Consider the following 18,388-nt stretch of genomic DNA (forward strand, 5'->3'; position numbering starts at 1 on the left):
TCCAGCCTCAGCGTCCCCATCATCAAGCTATCTCCCACAGACACCTTCCTAGACATGAGAGGAGCACGGGCCAACACATCAAACAGATCTGGACTCATATCCCAGCCCTGCCACACAACAGTTTTGTATTGATAATTCTGGACTGTTCACATGCTTCGCTTCCCTGTGCCCCAGTTTCTATATATACCCAATGGGAATGATGTCCCCCCTCAAAGGGTCATTTTGGAGAACAAATAGGGTATCCAAAGAGGCTAGGGGGAGGCTTGCCATAGTTGCCAGTTTTCTTCCCTCCCCTTCACCCCAATCAAACTCCTGTCTTTATCCTTTATCTGGATCTAGTACAAATATTTAATCTTTGCTCTCTGTGTCTGTGAGGCCAAGGACAGAGGGCCAACATCCAACCTGCAATGTTTTTTTCCTCCAAGTGTACTTTGCGCACCCCCAATCCTTGACCCACGCCCCACCCCTGTATCTCCAGGACTAATACCCTTTCCCAGTGAGCTGAGCCCTCCTGCCCCACCGCCAACGCCACCGATACCACCTTCACAGGGATTCACACTTTGAGCTTCACCTCAGTGCCCAAAGCTTGGGGCCCGGAGAGGAGCCAGCCAGGAACCTCTGCTTCCAGTGGCCAGTGAGCTTTGGGACACTGAGGGCTGCAATTCTGTTTGCTACCAAGCAAGTGCCAAGCCTATAAGTTAGGACAAGATGTGCCCAGTTAATTGGCTCTGTGGCCGTGGCCCCAGGATGACGTGGCTCTGTGGCCATGGCCCCAGGATGACGTCCTGGACTCCAGCGGCTGATGGGTAGAGGGACCGGAAAGCCTGGTGACTGCAGGAGAGGCAGCGCTGGGGAAGAGCACGGGCGAGGCTCCTGACATACCCCATTCCTTCCAGCAGCTGGACCAAAGGAGTGCCCCACTTCAAACCTCCACATGTGCTGAGCCCCAACTGCACGCCCTTTGCTCAGCACATCTTCACCGAGTGCCTATCTACCGTGTGCTGGTCAAACATTCCTTCACATGACCCACTCTGCCAGGCTCCCCGCTGAGTCACAATCTTGTCCTTGAGGGTCTCGTGACCTTTCACCCTGGCCTACTGCGGAAGTGGGAGGGCGAGCGGTATAGGGCTTACACTCAAGCCCTTGTGTTTCTTCAAAATCTGTATTTCAACAAGGTTACAGCAGAGATTAGAAAGGGACACAACCCTCATCTGCCGAAAGTTAACAATTACTTTGACTTTCGGGAGGCATGTAAATAACACCAGGCCTCAAGGCAGACACATCAGTCCTGTCCCCTTCACCTGGTCTAATGGAGCAGAAGGAGGGGGCCTGGCATGGCAGAAGAGTCGGATTCCAGCACCAACCGTGGTTCCACTCACTATGCGACTTCAGGCAAGACCTCGAGGGTGCACAGCCATATTCCCAGGGCATGGCACATACTGGGTGCTCAGTAGCATCTACCGCTCCACAGGACCCCTGGGGCAGAGGTGGTAGTATGTGAACTCACCAAAGCAAATGAATAGGCTGGGCTACACAGGCATGCCAGGGGGTTAGCACATAACTGCTTCTTCGCCCTCTACATAAATATCCTACCATCACAGCCATTTCTACCTTCACACTTTTCCAACACCCCATCCTGGAGCCCGAGGACCCTCTGTGGTCATCTGGTACAGCCCAACTGAACATTTGGGGAGGCTGAAGACAGGAGCACTGACTTGTCTAGGGTTACCTAGCCAGGGCCAGAACCCAGGATCCCTGTCCCCTGCTCAGGGTACAGCAGGTCCAAGGGTGGCCTGTGCTCAGAAGTGGGGAGAGTGTACTGGGTGAGTACAGGTGGGAAGGAAGTGAGGTCAAGCATAGGCCTGAACCCCAATCCAAGGGCCGGCCTGCCAAGTCATTCCCTAGCCACTGGGAATGTGCGGGATGAAGGAAAGCAGGGGCCATGGTAGGCGAGTCCCTGCCCTGGGTCTGGGGCAGGCTGGGTGCCTTGGCTGCAGAGAGGATAGAAGGTTCTCCAGCACCTTCCTACCCCGAGTCTGGTCTCGGAGCTGTTTAGAAATGCAGGGCCCCAGCCTGGATCTACTGAACCACAATCTGCATTTTAATAGGACACTCAGTCCAAAGTCTTAGGTAGGGTAAGCTTGGGGTGGGGGAAGGATGCAGGGAGGAGGAGCTGGGGGCCTCCACCTTCTACTGGGCAGGGAAAAAAGGTGATGGAAGGAAAGGCATCAGACATTGTCTCATCTGACCACTTCCTACTGCAAACAGGACCCCGAAGATTGCTTGAGGAATGTTTGAGGAGTACTCAGAGAAAGGGCTCACTGTCTAGCCCCTGCCTTTGGGTCAGGACCAACCAACTGGTTGCACTCACTACAAAGCGCTCTCCTGCTCTGGAGGTGGGGTACACATAGTAAGTCCATATTGGTGACATATCCCCCACTGAAACAACTGAAAAATTCTTCCTTGTTTCCTAATCCAAATCTGTCTGCTATTACAGGTCTCTCACAATTAGATAAAGTCAGGGTGCAGGAAATGTAGACTGTCTTCTTCAACCGTCACCCTATTATGCACACAGAAGAAGAAGGCCTGAAGGGCTCCCACAAATCCCAGGGCAGCTTGGCCAGAGCTAGGCTTTTCCCACACTCCCCGGTCTGTCCTCCTGCCTTGGCCCAACTACCGCCCACAGCCCACGCTGCAACCAACTAGGAAATGCAAAGTCCACTGAGGAGTGGCAGGTGTTCCTGTGGGTGGCACAGTGAGGGGGCTGCCTGGAGGGGGAGGCCGGGAGGGTGCTGCCACTCTGTGTCCCTCAGGCCTGGGCCCACTCGGCTGCCTCCTGGCCAGACCATCCCGACATGGCTGACCACGGAGCCCAGCCCTGGGAGCTGGCCTGTCCAGGATGCTGAACCACAGGCCCAGTGGAAGCCCCCTGTGGATCTAAGAAATAACCAGTCATTGCTCCCCTGCCTAGAAAGTCGCTCCTTGCCTTGCCCACCTGATGACCCCCGACAATGAGATAAGGCAGCTCGTCCTTCAAAACCCAAACAGGCGAGCCTTTGGAGAGAGGTCACCTTTCCTTCTCTGGGATTATCAGGTCTAAGGCCCATGCAAGCGTGGTCCTCTAGGGCCATCTCACCAGCCCCCACCCATCTTGGAGAGAACCTGTCAGTAGATGAAGTCGGGAGAGGCCAGCAGAACAGAGAAATAAGAGAGGAATGGAGTCCTCCTTCCAGGTTCCCACAGCCCCTCACCTGGTACCGACTGCTGATTACAAGTCCACTCTCCCATCACACTGGGAGCTGCCCAAGGGCCTGGGTCTGATCCATGGCTTGGATCCCAGTGGCCTCTCAGAGTCTGGCCCAGTGTCAACACTCAGCAAGGTTTGCTGAGCAAGAAGACAAGCAGGTCTCTGCTCTGGCTGATACTCAGGCCCCCCTCCCCAACACCTGGCTCTCTCTCTGTAGGGCTGGGTGACAGGTAGGCGGCCCGCACGGCCCATGCAGCTTCAGGGCCTCCAACGCACTTCCATAGGCACTCTGGTTCCTCACCAGTCCTGTGAGTTTGGCATCATCACTGCCATTTTGATGGTGATAAAGCCTCAGGGAAGTGACACAGCCAAGGTCACTTGGCCAGAGGGTGGCAAAGTTGGACTCAATTCAGGCCAACTTCTAGGCCTGCGTTCTGTCCCTGTGCTGCAGGTCTCCCCACGTTCCTTCTCTCTTCTCCCCAAAAGAAAGTGGGGGAAGGCTGGGAGGCGACAGGAGGAAATGCATGACCTATTTTCCTCTAGAGGGGCAGGCGAGGAGCAGGCATCTTGCACAGTAAGTTAAATGGCAGTGGGCCTTGGGGTTCCAGTCCCAGTTGTACCACCAACTCCTGTGTCACCTTGGCCAAGTCACTTCACCTCTCTGGGCTTTGCTTTCCCCATATATAAAATGGTGGTGGGGAGGATGAATTTTATGATCTCTTTGACTGCTTGGACTCTGGTGTCCACCCTCCTGAGGATACCACGTAGAGGCTCACCAACCTGCAATAACCCTGGTACAGCTGCTCGGCAGATGGCAAGTGGGGCTTCAGCTGGGCACCCCCAGGTCATTGCCAGACCTCACCACTCAGCTGTCAGCATCTCCTCTGCCCCAGTTTTGGCTGGGAGAGGTCCTGCAGAAGCTGGTATAGATGCCAGTGCTGCAATCAGATGTCACCACTGCCATTACCTTCATACCCAGCCTGACTGTCCTCAAGTCCTGGGTGTGACCAGCAAGAAGCCACAGCCTGGCCAAGTCTCAGCTCCAATCTGCTCTCTCGTCACCCCTCACCCAGCCTCCGCCAGCACACTGAACTCTCTGCGCACCCTCTCAGCGCCAGTCCCACTGCAGCCAGTGTCTATTTCCTTGGTCATCCTCCTTGGCCAGCGTCTCCTGGGTTCCAGGGCTGGTACCTGATTCATCCATGTGCCCAGAGCCCAGCCAGGCCAGCGAGAGAAGGAGCTCATAGAGGTTTACTGCATGAATCAACAAATGCATAAGTCCCAGAGGCAGATGAAGGCCTGGATGCCCGAGTTACACTGAGCTGCCTGACAGGAAGGCCCCCAGCCCTATCACTGAGGACCCCAGAGATGGGGTGGGGGAGTGAGCCTCTCTCGCCCTCTCTGAGCATGTTTCCCTCACCCCACGATAAGAACAGAACCCACTTCCTACAGATGTCTTATTTTCATGAAGGAAGACGAGACAGGCCACAGAGTAACTAGACTCATTCTATGAAGAGAAACTGTCAGTAACCAATCCAAACAGCTGCTCCAGGGCACCACTGATTTCACCATTTATTTTATACAGCTCCTTTGCTCCTGGACTTGGGGAGGGCAGAGGGAATGGAGCTGCCAGAGAGGCCCAGAGCAGCTCTCTTACCCCCAGAGAGGAACCCCCTGCCCCCATGTCTATACGGAGCTTCCCTGCCCCACAGCACTCTCCGGGAAGGTAGACAGGCAGGGATGGGCAGCCCCATTTTACAGAGATGGAAACTGAGGCAAGGTGAGGCCAAAAGATGTTAAACCACTTGTTTGAGGTCAGGGTATAGAGGAGCCAGGACTCACGGCAGGCATTTGAGTTCTGAGTCCCTCACCATTTCCATGATGCCAGGCTCTTGAGGGCTGGTCCCCACTACACAAGCCAGTCTACACCCCGACTTCAGGAACACACCCCTGGTGAAGGGAGGGCTGCCTCTCTGTCCCAACCATGTCCCAAGTTTCATGGCGGGTGGGGATGGGCGTGTAACGCCTCTTTGCCCAACATCTGATAGTAAAGTGACCAGGCTGCACCCAGGACTGAAGCAACCAGGGCTTCTTCTCGCACAGGCTTGAGGCGGCAGCGTCTGAGCCCCAGTCCCCGTAATCTGAGAAAGGGCCCTGGGCCAGCCCTGGCCCTGCATAACTCTGTGACCTGGGGCAAGTCACTTAGCCTCTCTCAGCTTTAGTTTCTCATCTGTAAAGTGAAGGTAAGAACCCCTACCTGTCAGGGTGGTTGGGAAGGTAAAAAAAATAAATAAAAATTAAAAATGCATGTACGTCCATTTGGCATCTGTTAGGTGACTGACACCTGTTAGGTGATTAGCGCTCGTCATGGCTTTTACCACTGACCAGAGTGGGAGGGGAATTGATGAGCAAACACAAAGTTTTTCAAGATGTGCGTGGTCATGAGGTTGTGTGTTTCGAGGAGAGGGAGCCGAGTGGGCGCGTTGGCCCGGGAGGCTCCAAGGAGGTGGCGAGGCCTCAGCAGGGCCTGGAAGACAAGATCTGGGAGGCGAAGAGGAGGAAAGTGGGCACTCGGGGTTGGGGGCAACTGCCGGAATAGAGACTCAGACGGAGTTACAGAGAGGCAGGCCCAAACCCAGAATGTTCAATGACCCAGGAACGGGGCTTCACATTTACCCAAAACAGATGCTGAGAATAGGAAAGATGCAAAGGGCTCAAGCAGCCCAAAGTAGGCTCCTGGAGGAGGTGGGTGGGGACAGGGATAAGCATGGAGCACTTCTGAGGTGCCCAGCACTGTACCAGCCACCGGGGAAATAGCAGTGAAGGCAGCAGGTCAAGTCTCACCTGTTAGGGGGCTTAAATTCTGCTGAGGGAGAGATAAAAGACCGACACATACATGTAGGATGTAACATCAGGCAGTGACGAGAGCTATGAAGAAAAATAAGCTAGAGGGATAGACAAGAGGATCCTCACCTGTGGAGAGGAGGCATGGAGCAAGGCTGACTTCCCTCCACGGGGACACTGGAGCACACATGACATTCTTGGGTCAGGCCTCTGGGTGGCCCACACTGCCTCCTCTACCCTCCTTAGCTACTGGCATCCTGGGAAGGGGCTCACCAGCCTGGAGAAGGTGCAGAGGACAGGCAGACGGGCATCAGGAGAACCTGACCTCCAACTCACAGCAAGTGCAGCCTTGGTGAGTCTGAGGCTTGGTGAGCCTCAGTTTCCTTGTCTGTACAGTGGGGCTAATACCTACCTTGCCAGATTCTTAGGAGAATTAAATGAGATAATGTATAGGCAAGAGCATCATAAAAAGTAAAGACCTGAGTGAATGTGGGGTAATTACCAAGCAAGCCTGGGTTTCCTCTCCTGTCTAATGGGTTTCACAACCCCTGCCTTGCCTTGGAGCAGAGGCACTGGCGTCAGTAGACTTAGGATTCAAACCCTGGCTCTGACTGTTATTTAGTGTGAGACCCTGAAAATCACTTCCTCTGTCTAAGACTCAGCGTCCTCCTTTGTTATGATCCAGAATTGTTGGGAGGAATTCAAACAACTTATGGCAAAGGGACAAACAGCGTCTGTCACCTCTGTTAGAGAGCTAGAAAGATGCCAGTGAGGTCACAGAGATGTGGACAGCCGCCAGAGGCTCCTGAGTGGGGAAGTCATCCTGCTCACGTCTGCAGCCCCAAGGATGCCACACCTCAGCCCAGCCCGACCTAAGCTCTGCCCTGGTCCAGCAGCTGCCAAGTGGACAGTGAGGAAGTCGCCCCAAGCTACTCCAGAGGGCTGGGAACAAGTCTGCACAGAGGCAGAGAGATGGACATTCTGACTCCTGGCAGACCCTTTGAGGTCCAGGAAGCTAGTCCAAGTGCCAAAGAAGTGCCACATCTTCAAAGCCAGAGGCAAGCTCTCTTCTGGGTCCCCTCCCCGCCAAGCACCTTTCAGCAGGAGTCCACACGTGTGATGATGGGGGACAGTCATGGCTCTGCAGGGTCATGCCTGTTGATCTCAGAGGCCCAGCCTTGGGTTGGGCTCCAACTAGCCCTGCACATGCAGCTGTGCCCATTCTCTGCCTTACCACATGCTCAGCCAGACCCTTCTTCCCTCTAGGAAGTCTCCCTACACTCTTGGCCCTGCCTGCTGTCCCTCCAAATACCGTCCTGTCACCTCCGGGCCCAATCTGCTCAGTCACTGAGCTCACACTTACTGGGTACCTACCAGGCCCTGAACGCCGGTCCGTCAGAGATGGGCCTCATCCTTCCTGGCCGATTCTTCCTCGGGGAAGCCCTCCTCCCCCACCCCATGTGACCCCCTCACCCTGCACTCAGCCTTTCTCATTCTGGGAGAGAGTGTGCATTTGCTCATCTGGGTCCCTGTGCCCAGCATGGGGTCAGGCACAGAGCAGATGCTTGGTCAATGTTTGCCAACTGGATGCTCGAGGGGCCTGCGATGAATAAACAGGGCCTGGACGAGAACAGAGATGATGGACCTGTGCCATGGCAGAGGGTCAAACGGGAACTTCCTGGGGAATCAGGAGGGAAAGGTCTCCTCTAGCTGGAGGGGTCGTGGTTAAAGGCAGGGGCAACAGTGGAAGGTTCCAGAAGGAGGGAGAGAAGGGTGGAGGCCAAACATTAACATTCATTCAGCGAGTACTTTCTGAGTATCCTTTACAGGCTAGGCTAGGCGCTGCTCTAGGGTGGGAGCTGCCAGACCCCGCCTTGCCTCTGCTTCTTGGGCTCTTGTGGGAGGAGGAGCTCCGCCCCAGGGCTGTCCACCTCAGCTATGGCTGGGGAGACAGGGCTGTGAACAACGAGGCACAGAGGGTAAGCCAGGGCTGGGGAATCCACGGGAGGTACCCAACTGGCCTGGAGGATGCTGTCATGGATGGGTCTGGTGAGATGAGTAAGTTTGCCAGGCTGACAGGAGGGAGGTGCAGGGTCAGGACCCCAGGTACTGGAGTCCCACAAATGGCACTGGAAAAGGCGTGGAAGGGAGAGAGCACACAACTTTGAGGAATTAACTGCAAATAGTTCAACCAGGTTGAAGCATAGCAACCGTGCGAATGGGTGAAGCTAGTCGAGAACGTGCAGGGGGAGTGAGCCATGGAGGACTGGAAATGCCAGGCTGAGGAGTCCAGGGCTCCATCCTGAAAGAGGAGAAAATTGCTGCCCACCCCTTCCATTCCCTCCACCAGCTTCAGATGGTGTCTAAGGGCCCCGAGGCAAGAGCCAGCCATTCACCTGGTCCCAATCCACTGGTGGTTTCTTTCCCCGAAAGACTAATAATCTCCCCGAAAGACTAATAATCTCCCCTGTTCTTTAAGTACGTAAACTTAAAGCAAATTAGGTGTCCTTAAAACAGAGCCCACTGGGACATCTGACCCAAAGGTGTCCCTGGAGGACCCTGGAGGTGACTGCTGAGGACCCCAATGGCCTGCTTTCTCTGCCCCCATCTTCTGACACATTAAAAAATAGCTACTGAAGTGGGAGGGGTTGCCATGGCAACACCACCAGCTTGTGGGTACGTCACCACCAAGGAGTCCTCAGAATAGGCCCTTATCACAATACATGGGCAGGCGTGGGGAGCTAGGTTCTTCTGGGGCACTTACCTGGGCCCCAAACAGGACATGAGCCCATTTTCACAAGGACAAGTTGAGGACAAGAATGAGTAGCAGGTTGACCCCCAGGATCCCACAGCCATCAGGGGCATGATCGGAATCACACTTCTGCAGCAAAGCTGGAATGAACCCAAGGGGGCTGCCTTATGCAGCCCTCCTTACTGTACAGACAAGGAGGCTGAGGCCCCAAGAGGGCAGGGTCTTGCCCAAGGTCACACGGGAAGCAAATGCAGAGTGAGTCTCCTGGCCACTAAATCTGCTCTAATAGTGAAATGAATTCACATTTCCTGCTTCTGTCGATTTGCTCAAAGGGTTTGTGTGTTCAGCTTCCTTGGGTCTGCACCATAACCTGGGCAGATATTCTCATCATGCATTTGCCCGTTTTATAGATGAGGATACTGAGACTCCTAGCCCCAAACCCTCAAAACTGCCAGCAGCAACTCCACACCCAGGAGGCTCCAGAAGTGGTAGAGGCCAAGAAACTCTGAGTGCACCAGGTGCCTCTCCCAGCAGCTCTCAAATCTCCACCCCCAACCCCTGCAAAGGGCATAGGCGAGCCACCCCAGGCCTGGATACAGCAACCTCTATCTCCCTTGTCTCTCAGCACACCAGGACCTCAGCTCAGGTTGGTAGCCCAGAGACCCTGCAGTCAGACTTTCCCTCCCACCCAAATCTCATGTCTCTATTTATGCTGGTCCCTGTACCTGAAGGTTCTTGCCTGTCTTGGTAACACCCGTTCATCTTTCAATATTCGGATTGACTGTTGCCTCTTCCGGGAAGCCTTCCCTGACCCCAGGATGATTTAGCTGCCTAACCCTCACCTCCAGGCCTCCACCCATGCTTCCTTCCCCTTCCACTATGTGGATCACTGTGCACTGTCAGCCCCCTAGTCTCACTTCCTCAAAGGCAGGGACCATGGATTGACCTGTGTGCAGCACAGAGTCTGACACACAGAGGTGCTCCATCAATAAAGTGAAGGGCCCACACCCGAGTCCCCACTGTGAGAAGCCTTCCTGGATGTCCCAGAGCGGAGTCTGCCACTCTCCATAGTGTTGGAGGCTGTTGCACGTGTCACACAAAATGAATGACAAGGACTAACAGGCGAGTCACAAGTTAGTTTACAAAGCGCTTTCCATTCATGTTAACCTAAACCCTCACATCCTTGAGAGTTTGAGATTTTCTGATCCTATTTTCCATTCAGGGGGAGTGAGATACCCAGAGCAGAAGTGAAGCCAGGGCTGGAATCCTGGCTCTCTGGCTTCTAAGCCCTGGAAGTAATGGGGGGAACTGTGGTGAGCCCCTCACCCTCGGCACTCAGCCCTGGAACCGGCTCCTCATGAGACTTTGGTGTCTCCAGAACAGGGAACAGCTGCAGGCCCAGCACCCAGCACGGGTGGGCACAGAGGAGGCCTGAGGAAGAATTGAGAAATCACACTGAAGCAAAAAGCAGGGCTTCCTGCCAAGAGGAAGGAGCAGTGCTCAGGAGGGCTGAGGTCCCATTAATGATTCATTTATTCAACAAATATTTACTGAGCACCTACTATACACCAGGCACTGTGCTAAATGCTGGGACAAACACTGAGAAAGACAGACAGGGTGCCAGTTCCCAAAGGGCTGACACTCTTCTGGGGGAGACAATCACCTAGACAGATAAGTACACATGAGAATTTAGGTAATGAGAGGGGTTATAAAAAATAAAACAAGATGGGGCGGCTCTCCAGGTGGTGTGGTCAGAGAAGGCCTCTGAGAGGAGACTGAATGGTTGGAAGCCAGCCATGCAGTGACCTGGGCAGAGGGCAGCACATGCAAAGGCCCTGAGGTAGGACTGAACTGGTGGGAATGCTGGGGGAACAGGAAGACCCCTGGCAGTTCTAGAGCACGACATGGTAGGAGACGAGGTCGTGAGGCCGTGAGGACTGCTCACAGGGGGCTCCACGGCCGCAAGGAGGAGTTTGGAAGGTTTGGAGTACGATGAGGGGCAATCAGCTGTTCCCCTGGCCTCAAAACTCTGGGGCTCGTGGTGCATGTACTCATCAAGGCAAGTTGGGGGAGCTTCCCGAAAAAGCTTGGGAAGGGGTGATCTGCCACTCCCATCACGGTCTGCGAGCGACCTACACTCATTCAAGAAACGACCACGTACAGTGGTCAGAGCCCTGCACTCAGCCCTTCACGGCTTCACCACACTTCTCTCTTGGTTTAAGGTGGCCAACGACTGGGAGATGGATCTGGGTTCTAACCCTGGCTTTAATAACCCTGGTCCAGTTCCTTCTCTCTGGGCCCCTCAGTATCCCATCTGTAATGTGAGAGCTGTGCCAGATGCAGCGCTCCCAGAGAGCTTTGATTTTATGACTCAAATACTTGTTGCTGAAATCAGGGGTGGGAGGATGGGGGTGGGGCAGGATTTCCACACTGGCTAGTGAATCACCTAGCCTGCTAATAAAATATTACTCTTGGCTCTCCTTTCCCAGCCCAGAAGAGCCCTCAGTAGCACAGATAGCCCCAAAGTGGCATTTGTGCATTTGGGATAGTGGTGTATGCAAGGAAAGAAAGCTATAAAGAATTGGGGGAGGGAGGAACATGAGAATGATGTTCTCATCCTATGATTTAGGACTGGGTTAGGTGACTGTCAATCCTTAGTTCCAGAGTTAGCCTCCAACAATCCAGCCTCTTAGTTTCATCTCCTACCAAGTTCCTGCTTGCACACTTCCAGTGATGGAGAGCTCCATCCCCACCCACACCAAACCTGTTGCAATCCTCAATAGCTATCAGAAAGGATTCCTCCATTACATCAAATCTGCCCCCCATGATGCCACCCCTGTTCCTAGCCTTGCTTTTTGGAGCCTCACAGAGCAAATCAGCTCAGGATTTTACTGGGGCTGCCACCATTTCATGCTGGGTCCTGTGGTGAACCCCGGGGATAGAGGCAGGCATCAGAGGGCTTTGACCTGAAGAGTCTCACATCCAGGGGCAAAGGCAGGGATGCGAATATGACTAACTCTGCATTCTCCACCCCTGGCACAGGTAAATCCTTCAGATATTAGAAGATACCAACAGAGACGCCTGTCTCCCCGACACTTCCAGCACACACCCACCTACCCATGCACCCAGAGCTGGTCTTTGCTTTTGGTCAAGAAACCAGACACCAAGGTATCTATTTCAATCTCACCATCACAGGTCTTCCCTTCACAGAAGCCATGGTCTCTCCTTGAATACCACCACCAACAGGGTGTTCACCACCTCCCAACAATGGGACCTCACTGGCAGAGGCAAGCCAGGCCACTGGGGAGTGTCTTCAAAGACCAAGGATGTAGAAAGCAGGTCTAATGGAGATGCCAGATAACACAAGATTTCCTTCAGCTCTCTCCCTTCCCCACCCAAGTCTTTCACCAAAGCGGAGCCCAGACACCTAAAGTAACTGTTTTGCATTTCATACCAGGCCTTGCTACATCCCATGATGGAATTGTTTGCAGCCAGTTTTTTTCTTTTTTTAATGTTTTCAAGACCTGATAACAACATGGAGAAATGCTCCTGATAGGATAGTAAGTGACTTGGTCAAAATCATTCACTGGAAGTCCTCCTGAATTACAAATCCTAGGTCAAAAATGAGGAAGTCAGGGTTGCCTGCTCCTGGAAGATAGAGCTCACAGCCTGTGGACAGCAGAGGTGAGGGAAGGGGATCTCCAGGAAGGACCACCACAGAGAGCATCCCTATCCCATTCTCTGGAGACAAAAGCATTTTTAAAAGCATGAACATGGCTAGGTCCCTTCCTTCCCCTGTTATGGGCATTAAATGGCACAGTGAACAGACAAGCTCTTTTAAGTGAGAGAAGGGGCTGTCAGAGGCTGTAAGGCTGGGTGTCTGGGGCAGCTCAGGCTGCTTGTCCCGAAGATGGTGACAGCAGCTTGGTACCTCTACAAGGGCACCGAGCAGCACCCAGACCAAGAGGGGCAGATAATCACACCAAGAGTCACACGGGGAACAACGCCAATGCCCCAGACATGGGTAACCTGTGATACAGCTAGCTCCAGGGTGCTTACCTAGCAGCCACTAGAATATTATAAGTGATTTGGAGTACCAGAAGGAAATACTCATGATTTAACATTAAGAGGGAGAAAACAGGATTCAGAACTATATCTACATCACGCTTTGAACTTTATCTAAATAATGTGAACAAATAAAACTATAAAGAAATATACTAAAATGCTATTAGGAAGCTATCTTTGGATAGTCAATTAACCAGCAGTTTAAAATTTTCTTCCTGTTTTTCTATATTTTTCAAAATTCTAATAATTCATATGTTTTATTTTTATAATGAAGATGGGTCGAGTAGGCTACTGTTAGTTACTGAAGAAAAATCCTAAGTAGGAGAGGTTCAGCAAGCAGAATAAAGACTTAGGTGGAGGGAGGGAGGATTCAAGCAAGACAGACACATAGACCAGGACAGCTGTGAGAATATCCCAGGCCCTCCTGGATTTGTATTTAATCCCCTGGCCAAGGCACCTGTTAAGAAAACCTTGGGTGGGTCATGCCTCCTCCCATCTCAGTTTCTCCAAGGACAGGTGAGAGGTGGGCGACATGGAAGGGATGCTCTTCCTTGAGTGGGAAAAGCTCTGGAGTTTGATCTCCACTCTGCCCGATTCACGGAGGGCCTCAGTTGCACACCGGTGGAACAGGGGCCCGGGCCACACTGGAGGGCACCCAGGGTCCTCTGCCCCACCTTCTAAGTGTGCCAGGCTCACAGTTGCTGCTGAGTGGGCTCCCAAGCTTGGGCTGAAGAATGGGTGTGAGGAAGGAGACAGAGTGGGCACACCTGTACCAGCCAGGCATGTTCCTTTTCTGGTGGCTGCTTCAGGGGATTGCAAAACCGTTGCCACTCTGCCCCATCCAGTGCCTCACAGCTTGATTCACCAGGTGAGGAGAGAGGGAGGGAACTGCCAGGGGCCAGGAGCAATGCTGGGGGTTGGAGAGGAGTTCTCAGCTATCACCCCATCTCACAGGCTGGAGGAAGAGAAGTGATGTAACAGAGGTCCCCAAAATCGATGAGTGCCAGAGGGGAGAATGCACCCACATGACTACCATGCCAGGTTGCCTGGATCAGACCCGGTAACCATTATTCTAACCTCATCTCAGACCCAGGTGAGTTGGGGGGAAAAATGGGAGTGATGATGGGGGAGAGGGCAGCAAGCCGTCCCAAAAAGAAGAGAAAGGGGTTGGGACCTCCGCCCCCATAGCGGCCTGTCCTCCAGCAACGTGCCCCCACCTTACCAACACACTCCTGCCTGCCTTAGAGCCTTTCATCACATCCTTTCCTGAAAACCTTCTTGCAGCTGCACTGCCCCAGGAGAAAGCCCGCAAGGCCCTGCAGACCCTGGGCTGTAACAGCTCATGTCCCAGACCCTTAGCCCAGCTCCGAGAGCTCTCACGGGACAGCATGGCTCCTCAGTCAAAGCTCTCCCTCCGGTCAGCTGGGCCCGATGCTCACCTCGCAGGACCCCGGAGTAGGCGGCTATGAGGGTCTTCATGGCGAAGCCGGTGCAGTCGGCGCTCCACGTGAAGCCGCCTGACCCCGCGCCCCTGGCCCGTGCCCCGGCCGCCTGGGCCAGGGCTTCGCGCCGAGCACGGGAGCGCGGGGGCGGCTACGGCCCGGGGAGCTGGGGGTGGGCGGCCAGACGGGCCCGAACGGCGGCCGAAATTGGAGCCTTGGCCACGGCCACGGCCACGGCCACTGCGCCCGTGGCTCGGAGCGCGGCACTTTGTAACCTCATAAGGGGGCGGGGCCGACGCGGCAGGGGCGGGGTCGGCCGTTCCAACCTCTGCCGCACCAGCTCCGTTGGGATGGGGGAGCGCCGGGCTCGGCTTGGCGCGGGAGGGCTGCTCGGAGGCCCCTGCTCGGCGCGGGTGCGCGGCCCGCGAAGCGGAGTCCTCCTTGCAAGGGCTGCCTGGTTATTCCTGCCGCTCCCACCGCCCGCCCCTCGCCGCACCCCCGCGGCGGTTGGTGCAGCCCGCCAGCAGGAACTTGGGCCGGGAGCCCCGGCATGGGCAGGACAGGCGGGGCCGGGCGTGGGTTTGTGTTTTCCTTTGGGCAAGGCCTCGCCTTGGCTACAGATGCTGAGGTCCCGCCTCTGATTGGTGGTTGTATCGGGCTTAGTTAGGTAGGGGTGGGCTCCTGAAGCCCTCACGCTGCCTCTCCTTTTCCATCTGTTTCTGTAGAAACTTCGCAGAGAATCTATACACTGCTGAGTGCTGGGAACCCAAACCAGTCAGTCTCGGCCCTGCCCTGGGGGTGCTCACGTTAGTGAGAGGCAGCCATACGGATGCTGGCAGCAATGCTAGGGCAAGAGAGAAACCTCTGGCTATAGACCAAGAAGAGAGAGATCCTTTCCTTGGGCTGCGGGCTGGGGGCTGGGGGCTGGGTGCACTTCCCAGAGAGATTAGTGCACAGCAGAGCTGGAATCAGACAGACCCGGAGCCCAGTTCTGGCCCTCCCTTTCTTGAACCCCAGTTTCCATATCTGTACAATGGGAACAATAACACTTATTTTGTGACGTGCTTTGAGAACTAAATGAGGTAAAGTGAAAAAATAGCCTAGTATAGTGCCAGGCACATAAAAAGTGTTCCAAAATTATTTTCATTGCCCTTTGATGAGTAGTTTTGTAAACGACGGAGGGTGTAGGGGTAAGGCATAAAGTCTTAGAAAAGGCAGCATGTTTGGGGCAGGGTTAGGGCACCTGCAGTGGCTGGAGCCCAGGCAGCTGTGGGAAATGAGGCTGGGGCTAGATCTTAGGAAGGTTCTTGACTGCCACTCTTGAGACATTAGGGGGGATAGCTTTGAGTAGGGAAATGACAGTGGTCACCTATGTTTTTAAGAATCCTTCAGTCATAGTGTGGGGAGAGGCTAGAGGCTAGAGGGCAGTGAGGAGCCTGCGGGAGGGACGCAGGTGAGAGAGAATGATCCCTGAGCTCGGATGGTGGTGGAAGGATGGAAAGAAGGCCTGGTCTGGAGAAAAGTGCAAGAGGAGGTGAGATCGACTGGAATGTGGTGGAATGAATTATTGGATGTGGAGGGTAAAGGGAGGTGTGTGGGCAAAAAGCATGTGAGTGAAGAGACGGATTCCTTGGGGACAGCTTGAGCAAGCTGGGTGTGGGCTCACGGCGTAAGAGGAGAGGGAGTCTCTGCCGTTGAGGTCTTTACCATCTCTTCTTGTCAGAAGTCACAGTTCCAGGGCAGCATGTGACAACTGCCACTGATGGGACCTAGAAACACTGCCATTTGTTCAACCCACTCAAGGCCATAGGAGTAAACCTTGAGAAAAAGTCATGGAGCCCAGAGGCATGAGTTGGCTAAGAGTAGAAGGAAGAGCATTCCAGATAGAGAGACCAGCATGTGGTGAGGCTCTGATGCTGAAAAGGGCTTGGTGCCTTTTAGGAAACTGAGGTAAAGCTAGTGGCTTCCAGGTTTGCGGGGGACATAGGGGTCTGGCATGTGCAAAGGCTGGGAGGTTGGGACAGGTGTGATGTATTTCTGGGGAAAGAGCAGTGCAACAAGGTGGATGCTGAAGGTGCCGTGAATTCTTCAGTCCTCTCTCCAGAGGTGTTTTGGGTCCCCTTGGAAGCAAGACTCCTACTGGCCTGGAAGGACCCCAAGTCAGTGTGTGGCTTGTGCCTGCTCCAGAAGGGTCTCCTGTGGAGGAGAACTCATGGGGCTAGAACTCATGGCCCACCCACTCCCCTCATAGTATGATCTAAGGGGCAGAGCTTGGGCTGGGAGGCAGGAGGCCTGCATTCTGGCCTTTCCTGTCCCATTGACTTGCAGTGTGTCCTTCAGCAAGTCATCTTCCCAGCCCAGGTTTTAGTTTCTGCATCATGAAATGGAGGTGATGGTTCTTATCCCATATTTGAGGAGCAAATGAAACCACAGAATGTAGAAGTGTGTCACCACTGTGTTATGAAAGTAAGCTACTGAAATGGCAAGACTTTGGATCAAGACCACGGCCCCTTTGAAACGTTCAGATCCCAGGTTCATCTACTTCAGCACATTTTTCCTGTGCACCTTCCTGGGCCCAGCTCTCATTGGGACACAGAAGGTAATCAGACATAGTCCTTGCCTTTGAGGAGCCCCAACCCAGAGATAGTGTCCCCAAGTCAGTGGTTGCAGCAATACAGCCAGGCTATGGTGCAGTGAAATGTGGGAGGCTGTGCAGAGTTCAGTCCTTTCCTCTGTGCTGTCACTGTCTGCAGTGTCTGCCTCTCCCGTGGGCCAGGAGCTATCCCAGGATCAGCAGGAACTTCATCACTCTGTGCCCCAGTGCAGGCCTGGCTCAGATTTGTGGCTCAGTTAACAGTGGACTGACCAGTGAATGAGTACAACAGAGTCATGGACAAAGTGCTATGGCGGAGCACCAAGGAGGGAATGGTAATCGAGAAGGTTGAGAGATGACGACATTTGCTGCTGGACCTGAGATGAAGAGTAGGATTCTGCCCGGCAGAAAGGAAGGAGAAGGCCTTCAGGCAGAGGCTACAGCCTGGGCAGAGGCCTGGAGGTGGGAACCATGAGCACCCTGATATGGCTGGAGGAAGGATGCCGGAAGAGGGATGCAGGCAGGGGGAGTAGGAGATCAGGCTGGAGAGGTTGACTGGACCAGATCTGAGGGGCCTTGTAATCCCACCTGGGCTTCATCCTATGGGACGGGACCAAAGGAGGAGTATGACCAGAGCACCTTGATTAGATTGGAGGGTTAGAAAGATCAGGTGGGTGGGTGGTTTGGTGGTGTGAGGGCTTGGGATGGGGCAACAACTCCTAGTCCCAATTTGGGCCTTTCTCACACACATGGGAATATTCACCAAAGGATGCTGAGGCAAGTCTGAGGGCTGAAAGGGGCACTCGCTTCCTTCTGGGTCACCTCACAGAGTGACAACTCCCTCCCGTTGGTCCCCAGCTGCCTGCCCAGGGCTCCTGATTAAACAGCTTGGTCCACTTTGGCTTGGATGGAAACCCCTAACACTGATGGCAGCCTCAGCCCCTCCACTGCACAGAGGAGGAGGTGAGTGGCCGGTCTGCAAGGCAGAGAGGACACCTGTCCTAAGAGAGGCACAGGGCGAAAGGCAGAAACAAACAATTACAAGCACTCTGCTCCATGCAGGTCCTGGCCTGTGTGAGCTCACCCGGTCCACGTAGCCACCCTGCCAGGAGTGATTACCACCCCACTTTGTGAATGAGGTACAGGGAGATAAAGGGATTTGTCCAAGATAAGACGGTGACTAAGTAGCAAAGCTGGGATTCACATCCAAGTCTTCCTGAGCCACAAGTCCATGTGCTTTCTCTGCTTCACAAGGCTGGGGTGGGGTGGGGGAGAGGGGGAGTTCCTAACACTGGAACTGCTTGACAAAAGGAAATTCCCATCCTTTTCCTCCTTTAAGCTTCTCTCATAGCCCTGTGAGGTTGTTGCCATTTTGTAGTTGGGAAAACTCAGGCTCAGAGACCCAAAAAGCTTGCCAGATGTCAGTGCTGGGTCTGGGATTTGAA

General features: G+C 54.1%; 1 protein-coding gene across 1 annotated transcript in view; it reads right to left on the reverse strand.

Moving 5' to 3' along the window:
* The window catches only part of DGAT2 (diacylglycerol O-acyltransferase 2), a 32,581-nt gene extending 18,005 nt beyond the window's left edge, over positions 1-14,576 (reverse strand). Inside the window, exon 1 of the mRNA XM_082629214.1 lies at positions 14,348-14,576. Coding sequence (XP_082485340.1) covers positions 14,348-14,387 — 40 coding nt within the window. The 5' untranslated portion in view covers positions 14,388-14,576. The remainder of the gene's footprint in view (positions 1-14,347) is intronic.
* Positions 14,577-18,388: the final 3,812 nt, after the last annotated feature.

Source organism: Mesoplodon mirus, assembly GCF_964341445.2.
Source record: "Mesoplodon mirus genome assembly, chromosome: 7".
NCBI lineage: Eukaryota > Metazoa > Chordata > Mammalia > Artiodactyla > Ziphiidae > Mesoplodon > Mesoplodon mirus.